Source organism: Echiichthys vipera (assembly GCF_963691815.1).
Source record: "Echiichthys vipera genome assembly, chromosome: 17".
Classification (NCBI taxonomy): domain Eukaryota; kingdom Metazoa; phylum Chordata; class Actinopteri; order Perciformes; family Trachinidae; genus Echiichthys; species Echiichthys vipera.
In genome coordinates, this window is record NC_139842.1 from 11774444 (window position 1) to 11795919 (window position 21476).

Sequence of the window (21476 nt, forward strand, 5' to 3'; positions counted from 1 at the left end):
CTTGTGTTTTCCGACAGTGACACCACACGTTTGACTGCTGCTCTTTCCTACAGCAAAAATAACATTTCCGGTTGTTACTTTCAAAATAATACCCTCCCTATAACCAATACGGTGCTCGCGCTTTAAGGGAATGTATGACGCTTTAATTTGTAGGCAGCACGTATCTTACTTCCGGTAATAAATTGGTCACGTGTGTCTAACTTGACTCAATCCCCCAAAATTCCGTCGTTTCCGGAATGTCAAAGGTTTTTTTAATCACATAAACCGGGAATTTTAGACTGGATGTTGGCAACACGGAGGGCACATCGGGCACGATTGCATTTTGAAATATAAGCTGATATGTTTTACATTAGTCAGTCATCATCTGACCCAGCCTACCTTAAAAAAAGCTGACCCTCTTTCATCACAAGTGACATTTTAAGGTCACTGGCAGAAGCTTGAATGGAGTTGGTCCATCATCAGGACCAGAGCTGGAGTCAGAGCATCTCGTCACACAGCTGCTGTAGCTCTTTATCTGTCTATTTAAAAACGGTTTTAGTTCAGACAATTAATCATTTCTCTTGCTTAAGAAATAATAAACAATTTAGCCTACAACCTGTGTTGTTTGAAGATGTTTTAAATTTGGCTTGGGGGAAAAACGAATTATCCTATTAACATTAACAAAAACATATTTATATATTCAATAGCCTTCGTTATGATTGTGGTACATGCAAATGCCATTGCCATCAATCCACTAGAAGCCGATGATTAAACTGAAGCTAATACAGCAATGTTCTCCTTCATAATAACACTTAAATTCTATATAATATTGATTTTAAAAAATGACATAAATTGGTATCATGGATCTCATTTCAGAGAAGGCATGAAACAGGTTATCTTAAAATCATAGTCAACAATAAGCAAATCTAATATTTTGATAAGGGATCAATTTTCTTTTAATGCACTTCAGTAACAAAAATATATCAACATGATACATACATAAATACATTTACAAAACATCACACTGTCTTGCTTCAGTGTAGCAGCTAGCAGCAAAAGTTACCTTGCAAGAAAACCTGATACGTCGAGATTATTGCTTTCTTGGTTTCACTTTTTTTTTTAAAGTTGATGCTTACAAAGTGATACTTTCAAATTTGGGCAAAGAGGCAGAGAAAGCTGAAGGTGCATCTTGAGCTCTGTTATGGTTTAGATTGCTCAAGTTCAGTTCATCAGAGAGCCCATTGGACTGTAAACACCTTTGACATGGGCAAGGCCAGGCTGGTCACTGTCAAAACCTGTGGAAAGAGAAAGACCCTTAGTTAATGGTAAAATCATTTGGCACAAAAGCAGTAGACATGATGAGTAAAAAGGAGGAAACATACACTTATCTGTAGAATGACATCATTATCTTTCAGAGGAAGACACACCAAAAAGGGAATTGTGCTCACAGAACTCACCTTGGTGTCACTGCGGTACATGAAATCCCTGACTTTGTCCCCATTGGCTAATACATATAAGGGTGGTGAGGACACCCCGAACACCTGCAGTCCTCCCAACACCAGACCATCCAGGGCCCCATTCAGCCTGAGAGGATCGCTCACCACCTGAGACTGGGGAAGACATGAAGGGCTCATATATGTTTTCGTCTATGTCCTAATATATCAGGACAAGGTAATGTCACAGATTTCAAGCATTTAGACATAACTGTTGCAGTAATAGTAGTAGTGCAGTAAAATGTAAAACATTTCCTTCAACTTCCCCAATGCAAATATCACTTGTCTCTTCCCTACCTGTCCAGCAGTGAAGATAACATAACAATAATTTCCAATTTCAAAGGTTTCAAGACTGTCCCCGTCATCCCAGAACAAGTCCCCAAAGGCCCAGCCACCTGCTGACAGCGCCACCGTCAGGAAGAAAGGGTTTCTCTGTGAGGTTGTGGTTGTCAGAGCAGGCTCCTGCACAAGAAAGGGCACATCAAAGAAAACGCGATGAAATGATACAAAATACTCTTTTCTCTCCAAAGCATTTCCACAAGTTTTCAGCTTAAAAAGTGTAGTGGGTAGGATTTTGGTGGGAGCTATTTGTAGAAATGGAATCACCTGAAAATAAGATTTTTTTTTTTTTATATACCTTCATCCTCTTCCGCAGAGTCTGCCATAATGGACAAAACCTTTGGTTCTAGATAGGGCACATTAGCCTTTTTGCATCGGCTACTGTAGTTCTCCTAAACGCTTGGTACTTGGTAGAAGTTTCAGTTGGCCGCAATCTGTAACATCCTCGCCAGATCCTACACACTGAACCTTTCAGACATCAGTCAGGTCGTGATAGTTATAGTTCAACACAACCTGACGCAATATTTGATCGTATGCATATTTGTCACGGCCATTTTACTGAAACCTTACATCTACTGCATTTTGTGTCCTTCTGAACCAACCAACAATGATACAGAAACACCAAGGTCAGCAAAATGAGCTGCATGTTGGCAGCAGAGACACACCTGCTGGGGGATTATATGTCCTTCCCTCACATGGATGTTGATGGTGTCCAGAGGCGCTGGTAAGAGCAGATACTGACCCTTACTGTAGAAAGGCTGACCCTAGAGAGCAAAAATACAGATGACAATTGGAAACAGAAAAACCACTTCAGTCAGGTGTTACCTCATACATGGTGGCCAGTAAAAAAATTAAAAATGACTGAGCATTAGTGGTATTTTGAGACAGAAAGTCGAACAGGGCTGACAGACTCACATTGTGCAGGCTGTACCAAGTGCCAGGGGGCAGGTAAGCGGCAAGCTCTACTGCCCCTTGCTCTAAAACTGGGCTGATGAGAAGTGAACTCCCCCACAGGAACTGACGGTCTATGGTCTGACAGTTGGGGTCGCTGGGAAACCTAAGAGGGATGGATAGACAAGGAGCAGGAAAAAAAAGAGATGGATAGAAAATTAAGCATGTGGTCATTTCATTTACATGGAACCATAGAGGATAGAGATGAGAGGACACATACTCCATGAAGAGAGGCCTAGCCACAGTGTCAGCAGAAGCATGTGCGTGATTGAAGAGTGTGTAGAGGAACGGGAGAAGGGAGTAACGAAGATTCAATGCACTTCGCATGGCCGCCTGGGCCTTCTGCCCAAATACATAGGGCTCCTGAGGCTGAGCGACACATAGTAACACACAGACAATGAGAAGATATAGAGTTACCTCTATTCATAATGCATGACACAGATTGACTTAGCAGGTTAACACACAAACAGTGTCTCACAGTGTTCGGCCTGTCATTGTGGTTTCTCATAAATGGGTAGAAGGCCCCAAGCTGCATCCATCGTACACACAGCTCCTCAGTGGTGTTCCCTTCAAAGCCACAGATGTCCGCCCCCACAAGGGGCACCCCGAACAGGCTGAACTGCAGCACAGCTGGGTGGGGAACAGGTGCAAAAGGTCAGTCTAAAACCATCAAATGATCAGTGTGTAACTTAAACAAAAGATTAAAAAAGAAAACTCTGTGATGGTTTGGTTGAACCTTTTATTCTACCACATACAGATCAGTCAAAAAACTAGAGCAGAGACCATCTCAAGACGGTATTATGACTTCTCTGAAGCTACATCTCACCAGGGATGGAGTATCGAAGCTGCTCCCAGCTGCTCCTGACGTCTCCTGTCCACACTCCGGAGAAGCGTCCGATGCCAGGAAAGGAGGAGCGAGACAGGACGAATGGTCTCTTCCCGCGTACCTCTATTAGAGCACTGAAGATGGCAACCAACCCCCAGAATGAATACAGTATATAGAACAAATAACAAAAGCCACAGAAGAACTTGGTCCATATATTCTGTGATGTCACACTGGCCACCAGTATGCTCAATTTAAAACTAAAATTGGCATGTTCTCAAAAAAATGTATATTCTTTCATCTTAAAATACCCAATAAACATACCTTGGCAACCACACAAGAGCAGGATAAATTTTAACGAGCCATACCACTACTTATTACCCTACTTACACTATGTTTAGTTCATGCGACACATTATTACACCTACTTTAAAGCTAAACTTAGCTAAGACTTCCCTGTCAATGTCAAAAGATTTATTTAATTTTTGCTGCAGGTGTTATCACTGTCCTATAGAGCTGATGGCTTACAAAAAATGGCCATATTTTTTTTTTTTTACTGATTGCCACCATTAACCTATTTTATTCTGCTACTCTCTGTAAAAGAACCCATCTCCTGCAAAACTAGCTCTGCAAAATGTGATTGCTGCATGATCTAACCTGTGTGTAGCGTAGGCTTCAGCTAGTCCGTACATGTTGTGCAGGTTGTAGTGAGTGGACAGCTTCTGCTGAGCCGACATACAAAGAGTTCCCGAGTTCAACTGGCCTCCAACAACCCCTGGTTGCATGACAGTCAGAGACACACAGGCTAAAGCTGAATGCAACATATGTAGCGAAGAACATCAGTTATACATCCATAGGTTGTTTACATGGTATCTCAGACAATACCTATATATGAACTTTAATGTCTTAACTGATTATTGAATGTAAAACCAATAATGTTTGTATGCCTTTAAATGCTAGTGACATACAACACTGATCCAATAGACTTACTGGGTGTGTAAGGCGGGTTCTCGAGATCACTGTCAGGACAGCCTTCCACTGAGCCCTGCACAAAACTGGCTGGTTCGTTCATATCCTGGGTGGAGCATTGTAGAAAAACAACGGAAGATAAGATACTTTTGTGGTTTTAAGGTGAACACCGACTAAACACAACCTGTTATTTGCAAGTCCCAGAAAAAAAAACCTGACATACCTGATGTCTTATGTCCTAGTGATTGTATCAGTGGCTAGATAACCTGTTCTGTGTGTGTGTGTGTGTGTGTGTGTGTGTGTGTGTGTGTGTGTGTGTGTGTGTGTGTGTGTGTGTGTGTGTGTGTGTGTGTGTGTGTGTGTGTGTGTGTGTGTGTGTGTGTGTGTGTGTGTGTGTGTGTGTGTGTGTGTGTGTGTGTAAATACTCACAATCCATAGACCGTCTACAGGAACTTTAGAATAAAAATCTCTGATGCAGTCCTCCCACCATTGTCTGGTCTCTGGGTTGGTGAAGTCGGGGAAGGCTGTTGGGCCCGGCCAAACCTCGATACAAAATATTTAAATGTGCATGACATACACACATCCCAATGGGACAGAAAGGCATACTTCCCCTGAAAAAAAATGTCCAACCTTCCCTATCAGGATGTGTCCTGTAGCATTTTTAATAAAGACATCTCGCTTCAGTCCATCGTCAAAGGGCGGGTAAGATCCAGGGGGGCTAGTGCTGCTGATCCCTGGGTCCTTAGACAGAAAGCGGGAGAGCATGACTCAGTCACAAGTCAAGAAAGTTATGCTGCCATCTACTGGAGAAACAGTGTAATCGTTAATGCTCGTTTAAAGAATTACCCAATAGTAAAAACCATTTTTAAACAATGGACGCATGTTTTTCCTTTCTCAGTTAAATGCTTAAGTATTTACTGATTGATAAATCAGCATCATCAGCTGGTGAGGTCTTTTAAACTTGAAGATGCCACACCAGGATAAGGATGTACTTCAGGCCCCTCTCATGGAACTCTTCCACCATCTCTGGGAGGTCCCCAAATCGCCAGGGGTCAAAAGTGAATACCCTGCGCTTATTTGCGTAGTCCAGATCATTCCACTGCACATCCTGGTGATGAAAAAAGAGAACTCATCTCAACTGGATGTCAGCGTTGTGCGGTGATGATAACTTAAAAAATCTAACAGTGCTTATTGGATTTGTGTTCAAATTAATAGACAATGCTCACACACTCACAAAACATCTCTGATTATGTCAAGGTGTTTACTAATAAATACGCATATAAGGGAAAACATTATCTAAGCTTTAATTGTTATTTTCATTTTGTAGAGCCTTGCAAGTACTTCATTTACCATGGGAAATTTTGCATCGTGCATGCGTTGTACCACGTGTCTGGTTGTAATAGTGGTTGTGTAACCCCAGCGACACAGATGAAAGCCCAGTGACCAGTAGGGAGGCATCATAGGATAACCTGGGGATAGATGAATGGGAACAGGGAGAAAGGTAAACACGTCCACTCCTCGTTCATAGTTGTCACAGGGCTTCTTAAAATTCACAGTAGACAAGCATTCAACTTAAAAACTACACATTTTTCTTGCTACCTGAAGATGTGTTACTGAATATACAACACTAAAAAGACGTACCGATGACCTGAAGGTACTGTCGTATAACACTGGAAGGATCAGGACCCAAGAAAACGTACAGGTCGAGGACTCCACCGATAGCCACCCAGGTGAGTGCGGGGGTCGGCTGCAACATCACTTCTGCAGAGATGTTTGGAAAGATGGAAAGTGAGGACAAAATATGACACTGGGATGCTGTGTGTTCTTTATGGAAAAGAGAGCTCAGTACCAATTGCATTGCTGTTGAGAAGAAATACTCCATGTGCCAAGCCGTTCTCCTCCTGTACTATGTAGAACGGGTGGGAGCCGTAGAGGTTAGCATCGGCCTTTAGAGAAAGAGACCAACGCTTGATTTAAAAAGGTTTAAAGTCCAAATATTTTAGGATGTTTTAATATGCTATACATAAAGAGGAAGGGATGATTATATCTCCCATAAAGGACCTGTCCTATAGACCATGGATTACTAACCTTTTTGTTTGTGGCTCTTTAAAGCAATGCAATAACTTGCAAGCCCTTGTTTAAGGTAATACATTTAGTTATCCATTTAGCTATCCATTTCACCAAGGTGAGAAAAAAAATAAACAATTTGGGCAGCAGGAATATGTAATTTTCCTCTTTTGTATGTAGTTATTTATCTCTTGACCCCTCATTCTTTTGAACCTCAGGTTGGAAGCCACTTGAATACTCACATGAGGCGCCATGTCTCTGTTCCAGAGAGTCAGGGAGGTCCAGTTAAGGTCCAGGAGGAGGGAGGTGTAATGCTCCCCGAGGCCAGACACAAGGGAAGAGGCCAGCGCGGTAGACAGCTGCAGATACTGGTCAGCAAACAGCAGAGGAGCGACCGTGCTATTCATACTGGACAGGCAGGGCACAGAGAACAAACAAATATGCTGCGTTATCCATGACTTCTAAAATAAAATAAGAGAAAATTTTGTTACAGAGATGCTCAATATAAATAATGAAATGATAACTCTCATCGGTCACTTTATTAGGTACCGCTAATCTCTAATTTAATGCAAACAAATTTTAACATGACGCAGTCCATTTCAACTTCACGAATAAACCAAGGTCATTTAATACCTCTCTGACAGTGTCAATCGAAACGAAACATTATTATCCATAAAGACAAAATTTATGTTTGAGCTGTTGTATTGGACTGCCTGCAGGTGTATCTAATAAAGTGACCACTGAGTGCATATAAATAATACAAATATACTATACATAAATAGCTAAATAAAACGTAAAAATGTACTTAAATGAAGTAAAACAAAGAATGAGTAAGTCCTCTACCATCATTACTTTGTTAAACATATACAGTAATATACACAAATGATTGCATCTGTGTTACTATCTATCTATGTCAGGTGTCTCAGATCAATCCATTAAAGGGCAGCTGTGGCTGCAGGTTTTCATTCCAACTAAGCAAGAACACACCTGATCCAACAACCTGATCTATGTAATGAATCGATCTATGTAAATATACAATATTGATGTAAAACTAAAAGGAAACATATAAAATAGGACTTTAATAGTCAGAGTAGGCTCAATCTAACTAAGGATGAGTAGGTCAATTTTGATAATGATGGCTGTACAGACTGTTACTATGATGCCTTCTATACATTGCATCCTATGTAGATTAAAAATGAACAGAACTACTCACATCACCCTTCCATTAGATTTTCGCCGCACTATGAAGCCAAATGGGTCAGCCTGGTATTCAGTGGTATAGAGGGCGTCTTGGGTATCAGCTTTCCTCTGAGGATCATCAGCTGGGAGATTAACTTCATATCGCTGAGATGATGGGTCCTTTAACTTAAGAGAAAACAAATGTTTTGGTCTTTTTAACAGTACATCCTACATAATCCTATTTTGTGTTTTATGGAGCCATACAAAAAACTCTACCCAGCCCAGTGCCCAGATTGTTTTACAAGACACAACGCATACATATAAACCAGATAAAGAGTGCTGCATATACTGTACATTTACAAACAAAACTCTCATAATCGGATAGATATACCTTCATTGTCTACACTTAATTTACAAATCACTGACAAATACATTTAATACATGATACTGGAGGAATCTGAGAAAATACTTATTCCATAGTTCATTTCGCTTACTCTTCCAGGGTTTGGAGACAAAGTTAGCTAGTTAAATTAAACGTCCACTCAAATTTTTGATCATCACGTGTGTACAGTATAATATTCCAGGATTTTGGGAAAATTACCTGTCTTAAATCCACATAGTTTGTAAAATACAAATCACACAGCTCACACAATCTGTTTTCCTCCTGAATGTTTGCCAACCTCAGTGGCTAGAGGAAGACATATTTGACTCTTGCGGTACATTTTTCACTTAAACTACATCAAAGTCATATCCTTAAACATGCAGGGAACTCAAGTGGGTCCTCCTGCATTTCCTTCACAGTGTCTTTTGAAATGAGTATTATTGGGTACTTACAGTGAGGTGGAAGCAGCCTGTGGCCTCTTCTATGACTTCGAGGTGCACAGTTGAGATATCTCTGGGGAGATATGAGGGGGTGGCACGGGTCAGGGTGGCCTCCTGACCTCGCGTGGTGGGAGTGAGAATACCCATTTTATAGCCAGGGTACAAACTGGGGTAGAAGCACCAAGGTGGTCCTGCAAAGTCAGGCAGTGGGGCATAGCAGCACCCCCTCTCTTCACACTCTGTCTGGCTGAGACTCCTGTCCCTGGCACAGTCAAACCGGCTCTCTGGGGCCATGGTGCATTTATTATCTCTGGAAATATCAGTGTCTTGCAAGCTTTCTGGGTTTGCTGGATGATTATTACTAAGACTTTCATGTGCTTTGGTTTTATTTTGCTTAGGACAGACTGGTCTAACCAACCTGGTCTGATCGATAGATAAGTGGTTGATGTAAAAACATGCTGAAAAAGCAAAGGCGAGAAGGAGCACAGCTAAAATGAATTTAGACAGCAGACCCATACCCTCATCTAGGAAGCTCTGCCAGGTCAGAGGGCATTTAAGGTAAGTGTACACCGTTTACACGCCTTGTGCTTCGTATGATGTGAATATTCAACAGTATAGTATATTACAAAAAGCCGGCATTAACAAATATAATTTACACTTACGGTGTAGTTCATCTTGTTGACGCTGAACCGTTTTCCCTAAGCTTAAGTTAGTGGCAGCTGGATATGTTAGCTAACAATGCGCTGTTGGGCAGTTCAGTGTCGGAGCTCTTTGATTTAGCGTTTCTCTCCAACCAAATAACGTGCGAGCAGTGACACAAAACAAGCAATTTTGCAAGGCGGCGGAACAGAATTCAGAATTTTAGTGAAATAAGTTGTCCTCATGGAAATAAAGTGTGTAAGAGACGAGGCAAAGTGCAGAGCTCAAACTAGGGCAAGCATACTAGGACAAAAGTGCTCATAAACTAACGTTCCTATGGCTGCTGCTGCTCGGCTGCTGCTCGTCGTCTTCTCGTCCTCCTTTCTCCTCTATTTTTTGTGAATTAAATAAACTTTGTTAGTAGATTTAAAAGTTATATTTAATGTGATGTAGCCTAACTCCTAACTACTAGACTAGTGACTGACAACAGTATAACAGTAAGTATATACTTCTTACTACTTATTTTCGGACATGTTAAATTGGTCACCTATTTTGTTGGTTTATTTGTCTATTCTGCTGGTTCATTACTTTGTTGTGGTTTATTTATTCACAAAAAAACATGGTCTTTTTAAAAAAACATCTCTCTATTTTATGTATTTTCTTTTCGCACACGCTTAAAATAAAACTAAATAAAATGCATATTTTATCTGTTGTATCAAACTATAAAGAAATATGACCCACTACTTCAGTCTGAATTATCTGATGATCGAGTCATAATTTAAAAACATTTGCATTCACATATTCTACTGCATGTTCCATAAATAGTATTAGTTTTAGTTTTATTCATTAAAACGATCTGTTAAATCAAAACAAATAACATGATGACCACCACATAGTTATTAAACTGAGGAAGGTTTATCCCCTGATTGACCAATATCAAACCAACAACCAAGACATTTGTGATTCTCAAATTCCCATTTTTATTTATAATATATCTTTAAATGAGGTTGTTTTTTTATTCTAACCTGCATTGAAGATGTATTACTCCCATAATGAGTAACTTAGGTACAAGGTCTAGGTTAGACCAGAATGAAAAACTAGAACTAAAATCAAACAGTCCCTGTTTTGCAGAACTTACCCAACTGGTTATTGAGATTTTATGATACATTTAAATTATAGAACACTACATGGTTTGCCCACAACATATCTGGTAGGGCTATCACAATGAAGAGATGAACTGTTCCCATGTGTAATGTAAAGAGATAGATACGCTCCAGTTTATGGCCCACCTTTTGAACAAATTACAAGAGACAAATATACTATAATTGTACTTCAACTGTATACACTGCAAAGATGCACTGTATGCTTTAAAAAATACTTTTCTTGAATTTGGCATAGTGTGCATTGTGCACACACTTTGTAACTGCTATATCAATATTATGTTATATACAGGCTCTTTGGACGTTAACGTTATTAGTTAAAAAGCTTGATGTGTAATGTCAATTTGTGTTCATTTATCAAGTACAGGCATAACAAGTCTGCCTTATTTTATTTGTTCTGTATATATACCACTAAAGGTTTATATTTAAACGAAAAACAAAAAACAAGTCCGCCTTAGAATTTCTTCCAGTTGCTGCACTGTAAATTCTGAAAAGACTATCACTATCACCTGACCTTGAAACATTGATGACTTGTGTTATGGAATGACAACATAAAACTGAAATTGAAAAGGAATAAGACAGAGGTTTATTGTATTCTGTGACATGTTTACATATATTTCAGAACACTAATGATAACAGAGTCAAATATTCCTTTATGTTACTATGAAAAACAAATGCCATTAAACAAAAAGTATTGAAATAAAAATACAGGTAAGCACTGCAGCCTGACTGGTTTCATTTTAAGGACATGTATAGTTTCATAGTTTGTGTAAAGTATATTTAATGTATATACAGTCACTAAATTCTACATTTTACTACACACATTTTTCTATTGCCTATCAATATGTATACATATTTGTCTCTGACTGTACATGTACATGTTGCTGCTCTTGATATATTTATTGTTAAAACATACATTTTTTCATGAAAATAGTTAGTTAGTTTAATTCCAAAGCTTTACACACTGTGTCCTGGGAAATGTACAATAATGAGTCTAAGATATCCTGATCTACTAGAAGCCCAGGCGTTTAGGAACAGTTCACACTTGGAACCAAAATCCATGTTGTGTGACAAACTTTTTTCTGTCTTTTAGCAATCTGTTTTCAAGTTCTGTTTCCAAAGGGAAATACCAAACGTGAGCCTGTTAGCAGGATCTAAGCCCAAATGCTCACTTGAGATGCATATAAAAGGCATTTTGATGCCAAGTGTGATATACAGTCAATCTTAACTACAAACAATCTGATGATAACAGGAAACCTACATAGATAACATTGGATAGATAAATCTAAACAGGGACTTAAAGTTCCTATTTGAGAAGTATTGATCTGTAGCGTAGCAAACACAATTAACATTATTATTACTCTGGGAATCAACCATATCATAGTCCATGTTCATATATACACAAAAACTGTATTTTGTTATATTCTTTGTATACAAAAACACTAGTAAAAGAGGGGGAAAATACAAAACAGTTACTCATACAATACTATCCATCACCATCAACCTTGTCCCTAACGGGGCCGTGGGGGGCTGGAGCCGATCCCAGCTGACATTGGGCGTGAGGCAGGGTACACCCAGGACAACGCCAGTCTATCACCGGAAAACATGGAGCCAGAGAAAGACAGACAACCACTCACACTCACACCTACGGCCAATTTAGTCATCAATTAACCTAACACCTGCATGTCTTTGGACTGTGGGAGGAAGCCAGAGAACCCAGAGAGGACCCACACAGACACGGGGAGAACATGCAAGTAACATGCTCTTGGTAATAAAGTGGATACTAGGCCCATGTGTTAGCAAGCTGACGTACTGTACAGCCATATATGACAGGATCATTGTTCGAACACAAACTACTGTTGCACAATGATGTTACAGGCAACAGGGCCTCTGAATGTGAACCCTAGGTAGAATGTGATGTTTTCATTACTGTGAGGTACTGATGGTAAATGAAGAGGCAGGATATTGAACTTCTTCTTCTGAGGGCCCTCAAGATACACCACTCCATCTTCAGTCCATCCAGACACACGTTTCAACATTGTGGCAAGCTCAGGCTTTTTCCATGCCTCACCCCTTAACCACTTCAAGCGTTTCTCAGTGACAGAGAACACCTTTGTGACTCTTTCAAACTTTCTCTTGTGGACAAATTTATCCAATCCTTTCCCACTGCCAAGAAAAAAATGGGTGTAAAGCCTTCTCTTCCGCTGAGGAATGTCCTTCATCTTGGTCCGGTAGTCTTTTTCCAGGTTTTCAACAGCTGATTGCACCATTTCATATTTGTTTTCTTTCTCATGAGCTGTGTCATGATCATCTGGCCAGAACAGCAAGGTCAGCAAGAAGAGGGCACTCGGTAGACATTTCCTTTTATCAGATGGGAATTGATGACAAAGCTCCTGCAAATCCTTCAGAGGAGCTACCTTTTCAGTCTGTGGTGACAGGCAGTTCAGAGTAAGGTGGGCCATTATGTAATTGGCAATGTCCCTTTGACCAAGTTTGGCCTTTTTTGGATTGCTGGGGTAGAGAGAAAGGATGGTATCTAGAAGACATACAGCATCCCTCTGGTCAGTTAGCTTGGAGAGGATTGATGTTATGTTACCTCCACCAAGACGATAGATGATCATCCGTTTTTGGAAAGGTGTTAGATTGGCTGGGACTGATTGCTTGTGAAGTGCAGCAGAATAAGTTTCACTGAAGTACTTCCCAAACTCTGTAGATTTTTTGGCCAACCACTTGAGTGGCTTCTCTTGAGGACTTTCAAGGGTCTCTCCTTCATCTGCACTGATGTCTGTCTGGAAGTAACTGAGGTCTTCTGAAATCCATTCCAAGGCATCTTGCATTGTCTTATGAAGTTTTTTCAAACGACCATGTAATGGTTCCCAGGAATCTTCAAGTTCCGCCGGTATGTAATCGGTTAACAGGTACTTCATACATTCGGAATGGCCATTGGCTCTGTTTGAAAACACTGAGGAAATCAGTTTGAGCAAGCTGCATCCAACCTCAACTTCTGAGAAAAACCCTGAACTGTTTATGTTTTCCATATCTGCATCAGCTGCTTTCTCACATTCTTGAAAACACTCAATGGCTTTCAGTGCAGTATCCACAGCATCAGCTGTATTTTGAGCTGTCTTTGGTACATTGTCATTGTCAATAGCTTTGCATTTTGCTTGGAACCATTTCCTGTACAACTGCCCTTTTGTGTCCAGTATGTATGAATTGTTGGGCTTCTGTTTAGCGGCTGTCTCTGCCCAATGTTTTGCCTCTTCAAACTTCTCATAAGTATAATGAAGACGAGCAAGTTGTTGTGCAAAAAATGCATCGTTATGGAAACACTGGAACGCTTCCTTGAGCAACTCAATTGCTTTGTCTGGACTTTTCTCCTTTTCACGAACATGCTCAATCAGAGGAGAAAAAGAACTGTCATATTCATCACCTTTGCTTATTCTGGATCGCCGCATAAAAAGTGCTCTCAGAAATGACAGATATTCCTCTCTTCCAAATCTGTGCTCAAATAACACGTTCTCCCGGAGCAAATCCATTGCCAGACTGTTTTGGGTCTGTTGGTTCCCTAAAAGCTGTTGGAGAATTTCCTTTGCAACCAGTGGGTGGATGATTCTGACTGATTCAATTTGCGTCTTATCATCTCTGAGGTGCAAGAAGACTAGTTTAGCCTGATCACTGAGTGATTTCTCAAACTCATGCTGGCGAAACCTTTCCAAGTGAATGGTTAAGGCAAGCAAAGCTTCACAATGGGACTGAGAGATGAAAGAGTTTTGAACATAAGTGTTCAACAATGCTACATAGAGAATGAGACGAGTGACAATGGATTGACGGTCAATGCCTTGGAGCAAATGTTTCACAAACTGTTGAATGTAATCCACATTGAATCCTTCACTCATCAAAACAAATGTCAGGATGAATTCAGGTTCATACCGTTCTTCAAGTGCCTCTCGTTTTCCAGCAAACTTCCTCTTCTCTTGATTAGATAGTTTGTGAGTGACGGACACATTCTGTAATGGAGACTCCTTGCATCTCTTCTCTGGATCATGGGATCGTCTGCAGCTCAACAAAATGAAACATGAAGTTCCATTCTGGATTCTTTTGGTGTTAATGGCAACCTCTAGTTCGTTTCTGAGATCATCTAGATATTCTATGTCTGAGTCTTCGATGAGGAGCAGCACAGCAAGACACATCTGGGGATCTTTTTCTTCATATTCTCTTAGTTCAATTGCATGTTGTGCAACAATAGCAGCTGGGTATGAAGACTTCACAACTGCACATCTTAGATCTTTTCGGTTGTTCCAAAGAACTTGTCTTGCCACTGTGCTTCCGCCACTTCCTGGATGATGGTAGATGTTTATATTGTTCACCGGACTTTGATCTGCATTACGCTTAAAAGTGTCAGTGAGGAGTTTGAAAACATCATTATAAGCATCTCTTTCAATTACCTCTCCCACATACTTTTGCTCAGAAAGCCAGAAATTCAACCAGTTTACTCTCCCGCCACGGTAGAACTGCTGTTCAATGTTTGCTTTCTCCTCATTTATGAACTCTTCGGTTGTTTCATCACAATGATCGACTGTCAGAATTTCCAGAGAAAACATCTGTTCCTCTATGTGTGTTTCGAGAAGACATGTCCCTTTCACAAAGACTGGCAAGTGTTTTCTGGCACATGCCTTTACAGGTTGTATTTGCTGCAGAGTTGAATTAATGTGACTCATTTTCATCCCAACAACACTGGAATTGTTCACAGTTTCTGTTCCACATGAGCCCTCTGCAAAGCTTTGCCACTTCTGAAAGTTTTCCTTTGATTCACAGATGCAGAGGATGTCTTCATGGCCTTCCATGTCTGTGAAAAACTCATTAAAGGTGTGTAAGAGTGGTTTCTCAACTGGGGAAGTGAGAAGAAAAATGACCTGGAATGTCCCTTTTGGCAAGATTTGTTTACAGATCACAGACACTGATTCCCGCAGGACAGTCATTTTTGTCTTGATCCAAGTCATTTCCTCACTTGGAGTTTCACTTCCTTTGAAGTCAGTACAGCCATTACAAAAGATCCAACTAGTTTGGTCAAACAGAAGCAAGTGGCTTGTGAATTCTTTGATGCTCATGTCACCAGATATCCTATAGCTCTGCAGAGAATGCATGTTTGCAGCGTGATGCTGAAGGTATTTACTGCAAAGACCTGATGTCTTTGAGTCTGGGTCAAAGTCAAACACACAGAATATGTTCATGTTCAGAAGCCAGTCAATGTTGCAAAGGTCATCAGGGTTGAATTTGTTTGTTACAAGTATAAACCATTTCTCCTTCTCAATGAATGTCTTCCCACTAGTCATTAGGATTTTGAGTTTCCTTCCGAGGTCTTGGCAGAAGTCTGGAGCACTGAGGAACTGACTTTTCTCTGCTTCTTCTCTTTGTGCATCCCGATCTTTGACTCGCTCATAAAAACCACCCAGGTCTTTGTCGCTCACTGGCTCTGTTCTTGAACCCACCCTCCGCAGAATAGATTCTTTCTCAAATTCTACTTTGTTTGTGGACTCTTTGAAGTTTGGCAGACGAACTGCATACACCTTGCTCTTGACGATACTTATAGAAGGCACAATGTCAACCTCTACCACATACCTCTTTTCTGTACTTTCTCGATCCATAACTTCAATGAACCTTGGTGGCCGCACACACTGGCGTACATGCTCCTTGTCAGAGGAGTAACTCCTTTCAATGTAGTCCAAAGCATCTACATACATATCTTTTTCTTTTACAGGGACACCAATTATTTCACCATGCACAAATCCTGCATCCTCCTTGCTGTCCTTCACGCCAAAGTGTATTGTGCCATTTGTTCTGATATTCATACAGCCCGTTGCAAATTTAAGAACCTCTTTGGCAAACTTAGCTTGGAGTTTTGTGTGACCCAGTGCAGCAGCTACAGAAAAAGACTTGAATTCATGGCAGGGGGATATCAGATTAGAAGCACCTGATTCAGGTAGCAGGACACTGTGCTTTACATAAATGAAATCAATCCCTTCTTGATCAAATGGTCGTGGTCTGCAGTCTTCCTTTGAAGTCAACACACATGCTTGTGCTTGTTCTTGAGCAGTGTGTCTCTCGTTTTGATCTCTCTCAGGAGTCTGTGCAGGAGAACCTTCACTTGTTGTAGGAAGACATTGAACTGATTTCTGATTAATGTTTTTCTTGTCCACAGTTTTTTTGTCACTGGTGACCCTTTTCTTCTCTTGAGACTTTTGCTTTGAGTTGATGAGCTCATCTCTCTTTTGAATGATCAAGTGAGCAGGCCCTGATTTCATGCAAATATTTGTCTTCAAAAAGTCCTCATTCAGTACGAGAAGGGTTTGTCCATCTACTTCTGCCTCATAGAGCTTTTCTATGTACTGTTCCTTTACAGCAAAAGACCTTAGCCAGGTGCTTACTTGAGATTCAGTCCAATTTTTGGGTGACTGCTCAAGTTCATCAGCTGTATCATGAGAAAAGACAGAAAAAAGCAATATGTTTGGTTATAAATAACAAAATCAGAGAAATAATATCATTCTCTTCCACCCGTTATCAAATAACAAACAAAGAAAAGAACCAAACCAATGATCTCCTTATTTAAATACTTTCCAAGTTCCCTATGTGGCACTTGGCCTCAACTTTAATTTCAAAGCAGAAACTAATTGGTTGTGGCCGTTTTTTCTTTTTCCTCTTGTGGGCAGCAGAACAAATCCTGAACACAAACATCAGTGAGATATCATCTTTAGATTTCGACTTCCATCAAACCTCTGGTGATTGCACTCTGTGACTGCCAGGTCATATCAAGCTTTGGGCATAATGGCCTGTCCACATAGTTCGCCTGAGCTCATGTGTGGTTCGCCTGCGGAACATCTAAAAAAAATTGGTCTCTTCGCAGCAAAAAGAGAGAGTGAATGAGTGAGTGAGAGTATTTCTGATCTTGAAAATATATTTCTTAAAAGTTATATATGTTTTCATCTGTATAACATTAGTTGTTTGTATATCTGGAGTTTCGTAGCAATTTCCCCCTAGGGTTTATTAAAGTATTTCTGATTTTGAATGGTCTTCATATTGACATTGTGAACAGCGTTTTCACCAAAGGTTCGATATATATCGTTGTATATGTGTAGAATATGTCACAGACATGAAATAAATACAAATAAGTTATCAATACTTTATGGATATTTTTCCATCTGTTTTCAAATAGCCTTGTTTAAAGGCTAATAAGCGAAATATTTGATTTCCAGATAGCGGCAGCACACAGTGCTGTTATAAGTCAAACAGGAGGATGCCCAAAATAGTTTTACACTCCACAACGGCTTGGGGCCAGGTTTTCAACCTGGCTGGCCATCGCGGTGCACCACTATTTCAGCTTGGAAAGGTTTGGGTCGTGATGGAGGTGGCAGTGCATGGAGTTCCCGCATGGGTCAGAGGAGCGGAGCTTGCAGCTTTCCTTTACTTCAATGAAAAATAAGTAGAAAACCTTGAAAGTAGCCTTCCTGATAGGTGGTCAGGTAGGCTACCTGAAAGGTGGACTGCTAATGGACCACACAGCTTCCCAGGGTTGTAGACTTAGGGACGGTGCTCACAACAGCGATGTCGGCCCATGTAATATTTATTCATTTATTTTTAAAATAGCACCATTATCATTCTTTTAGCCTGCCTTGAAATCTTCCAGGACATTGAAATCTTCCAGGACACATGGAACTGGCTATTCTGTTAAACAGCTTATGAGTTGCAGGTGGGTGAAATAATTAATCTTTATTGAGGGAAATACTCATTATATTCTCTAAAATGCGAAACGTGAATTTGATCCTAGCAGAGAGCAGAGCAGAGCTGCTGCCCGCTTTGTGCAGCTTAATCTTTGTCAGGCAAGTGCTCCTTTCAGATAAAATAAGGATGTTTTTTCAAAGCAATATTTGAATGTCACTTTTGTATTAAGGGCCTACAGTTGCTCTCACACCATAGCATGATAACTCGCCGCCTCCAGTCATTTGAATTAGGGCAGGCGACAGTGGGGGAGCTGTTTTGACCAAGGCGGCAGGGGTATGAAGCAGTTGTCGCCTAATGAATGTGCACAGATTTTGCCCTGCTGCCCAGAGTTCACCATGCTGAACTTCTTTCAGTAACCACTTGACGGCAGGAGCCACTTTTGAATATGCTTTTCTAGATAGGATGTTGACAGGCCGATTGCCATGAATCTGTGTGAAAACGGCTTTAGGGATATTTAGGATAATAACACTGTAAAAGCAAAGAAGAAAAAAAGATCAATTTCACTGCACACAGATCTAACTACTACATGCCCCTGTAGGCCTATACTGGGAAAAGGGGCATCTCATGAAAAAAGACTTGTCACTCCACTCACCCATGATGTTTTTCTCCATTTGTCACATTATCAATATTGGTGTTCACTATTATTACCTTGCATCTGCAAAAGAAAACATTATACAGTTACTTAGTTTCAGCCCATCATCCTGACATGAAAATGGCTCACAGACAGATTTATCTTGTCATTGTGGTGAAACAACTGGGATTTGCGATAGTGTTTTCTCCCTTTGTACCATTTATATATTTTTTTTCTATGTGTTACACATATTGTCCGTGGTGAATATGTTTTCATAATTTTGTCGTTGTTTGTCTTTTTGCGTGACCCTGACCTGACCTGACTGAATTACAGAGTCAGGTGGTGATTTTCAGCCATTACAGCAATGCTGGTATTGTTATCACCTTGAAAAAACAACATCATGCAAATTGTGGTCCTGGACTCACCGACCGTAGTAGGAACTACTGTACCACACTACTCTAGCTCTCTTTGAGTTCATGGCCACCAGTGAGCCCTTTCACATATGCAATTTCTGTGTTTTACTAATGGCCTTGTTTAGTACAACTCTTGTGTTCAGTGGAATAGCCATGTGAGTCATTGTTAATAAATCTTGAGACTGTTGCAGGGGTCAGTGGCATGAAGTGGTTAGGCAATGGGCCCTTTGCTACTTTCTACCCCCCTACTCTGGTGCCCTCGGTCAGACCACGCCCGTCCTTGAACTCTGCCTTCATTTAATCTCACCTGTTGCCTGACTGTATCTTGCCCTGTTGCAATGATATTGCCGTGATAAAATCTATTCGCAGACAGATAGACATATAAACACATGGTAAAATCCTCAGAACTACTTCTGTGGTAGTTCCTGCTAGCTGTCTCTAGGACCATATTTTTCCATGATGATGCACACAGATTCACAAACTGAAAAAAATGCTGTCACGGGGATAAAAGCGTCCTAACAAGAATAAACAGGCTATACAAGTAGCCTGTGTGTGTGTGTGGGTGTGGGTGTGTGTGTGTTTGTGTGGGCTTCGTATTGTTGTATTGTTTTAATGTCAATCCAACTGTAACTGCCCACAGAAATAGACTGCTATAATTTAGAATGTTCTTAAGACCACTGAAAGCAACTGTATAAGTAAAATTTTTGCATTTTGGAAAGACTCACTTTTTTAATTCAGAGGGTATGTTCCGTGGTTCTATTAGATTCAGATTGTGACCACAATTTCCTTTAAACCAAATGCCCTTTTGTTTCTTTTTTTTTGGGGGGGGGGCATTTGTTGCTTTACCTGCAAAGCTCAAGCCTCGTGGAGAAATGTAGAGGGAGCTCTAAAATATGACTGCGGTCAAGTGATCCGTCATTTGTTTCTCCGGAGTCAAGCCAGCCGCACGTATATTTGTGGTGCGGCCGTATTGTGATATTTATGGTCAATTTATTGAAACTTCTCAGTGACTTCCGGTTTTCAGTTTTCAGAATAAAATGTGACAACCAGGCTCATATACGGGATAAACGCGTAATTGCATAACTTTTCATTGTGGAATATCAGAATCAGTATTTCCTGTGCAGTAAAAGATTACATTATCTTGAAAAATTATTAAAATTAAACCCTCTGTTCCCAAAGACTAATTTCACTTCAGGTACATTCTAGATGACCTCGGGTATCTTTTTACAAACTCACAGAACTTTTCACTGTGGATTTATTTCATGAAACGTATTTGAATATGTATTGTACACCAAAACATTACCTTAAGGAATTATTTAAATTAAACCCTCTGTTTCCAAACACTAATTTCACTTCAGTATTTGGAAACAGAGGGTTTAATTTTAATATTTTTTAAGATAATCTTATAGCTTACTGCACAGGAAATACTGCTTCTGATATTCCACAGTGAAAAGTTAGGTGAATGGTATACAATTAATCTTATTTCCGTGTTTATCCCGTATATGAGCCCGGTTGTGTCACACTTTATTCTGAAAACTGAAAACCGGAAGTCACTCTGAGCAATCAATCAATTTCAACGAATTGACCATAAATATCACTAGCTGGCTTGACTTCGGAGAAACAAATGACGGATCACTTGAACTTAGTAAAATTGGTTCTGGCGCCTTTTTTGTTTACATGTTTTATTTTTTCTGTATGTGTTTCAGACGAGGTGTTTAATCCCGTATTTGTAGGGGACCAAACACTGTATGTGATGAATACAACTTAGTCAAGCAACAGACAGAGTGAAGGTAGTTACTGCTGTGAGTACAGGCTAGACTACGGTAACGTTACACACTCCTGAGTAACAGGAAATCGCAACTTATATTGGGAGACATGTCTTTCTCTGTGTAGGTCAGTATCAGAGCCTACTAGGAGTAAGACAGAAGCCATTACACTAACGAACAAATAAAAAGGCGACCATTGTGCTTACCTGAGATAAATACTTGGTAGAAATCAGCATTTGTCCATCGTGTTGGCTGTTCCAGTTACCGTCCAACGCAGTCAAGTGCTGTAGCCTCTCTCGGGCTCTCTATAATATCCTGTTGGGCTGGGCTGCACCCTCTGCGTTGGTGCAGCTCACAAAGTTTCGTTTTGTGAGGAAATGCGCACAAGAAATGGGGTGAGAGAGGGAGACATGCAGCAAGTGGCCGCAGGTCGGAATCGACCTTCAGCCTCTTTGCATGGGGCGAATGCTCCAATCACTGTGCCTCTCTGGTCACCCACAACCACAGAGCTTTAATAATGTAAAATCAGT

General features: G+C 40.4%; 2 protein-coding genes across 2 annotated transcripts; both read right to left on the reverse strand.

The window, feature by feature from the left end:
* Positions 1–1027: 1027 nt before the first annotated feature.
* Positions 1028–9548, reverse strand: gaa (alpha glucosidase). Its single transcript, XM_083931060.1, has 19 exons — positions 8634–9548; positions 7834–7985; positions 6863–7028; positions 6403–6499; positions 6195–6314; positions 5904–6022; positions 5530–5661; positions 5184–5294; positions 4983–5096; positions 4575–4659; positions 4242–4359; positions 3589–3722; positions 3241–3392; positions 2983–3131; positions 2727–2868; positions 2477–2575; positions 1770–1934; positions 1437–1589; positions 1028–1274 (listed from the first exon to the last, which is right to left on the reverse strand). The coding sequence occupies exons 1-19, from the start codon at positions 9135–9137 to the stop codon at positions 1209–1211; spliced, it is 2778 nt and encodes a 925-aa protein (XP_083787186.1). The 5' UTR covers positions 9138–9548; the 3' UTR covers positions 1028–1208.
* Positions 9549–10983: 1435 nt separating this feature from the next.
* samd9l (sterile alpha motif domain containing 9 like) lies at positions 10984–21280 on the reverse strand. The gene is made up of 3 exons (XM_083931330.1): positions 21153–21280; positions 18789–18851; positions 10984–16889 (listed from the first exon to the last, which is right to left on the reverse strand). Exons 2-3 carry the CDS (start codon positions 18805–18807, stop codon positions 12274–12276), a joined length of 4635 nt encoding a protein of 1544 aa, XP_083787456.1. The 5' UTR covers positions 18808–18851; positions 21153–21280; the 3' UTR covers positions 10984–12273.
* Between the last annotated feature and the right edge of the window lie 196 nt (positions 21281–21476).

Coding starts and splice junctions, on each gene's coding strand:
- gaa (XM_083931060.1), bottom strand. CDS start 9,137: ATGGGTCTGCTGTCTAAATTCATTTTAGCTGTGCTCCTTCTCGCCTTT. Junction 7,986..8,633: donor CAGGCTGCTTCCACCTCACT/GTAAGTACCCAA, acceptor TTTTCTCTTAAG/TTAAAGGACCCATCATCTCA. Junction 5,295..5,529: donor TGAAGTACATCCTTATCCTG/GTGTGGCATCTT, acceptor TTTCTGTCTAAG/GACCCAGGGATCAGCAGCAC.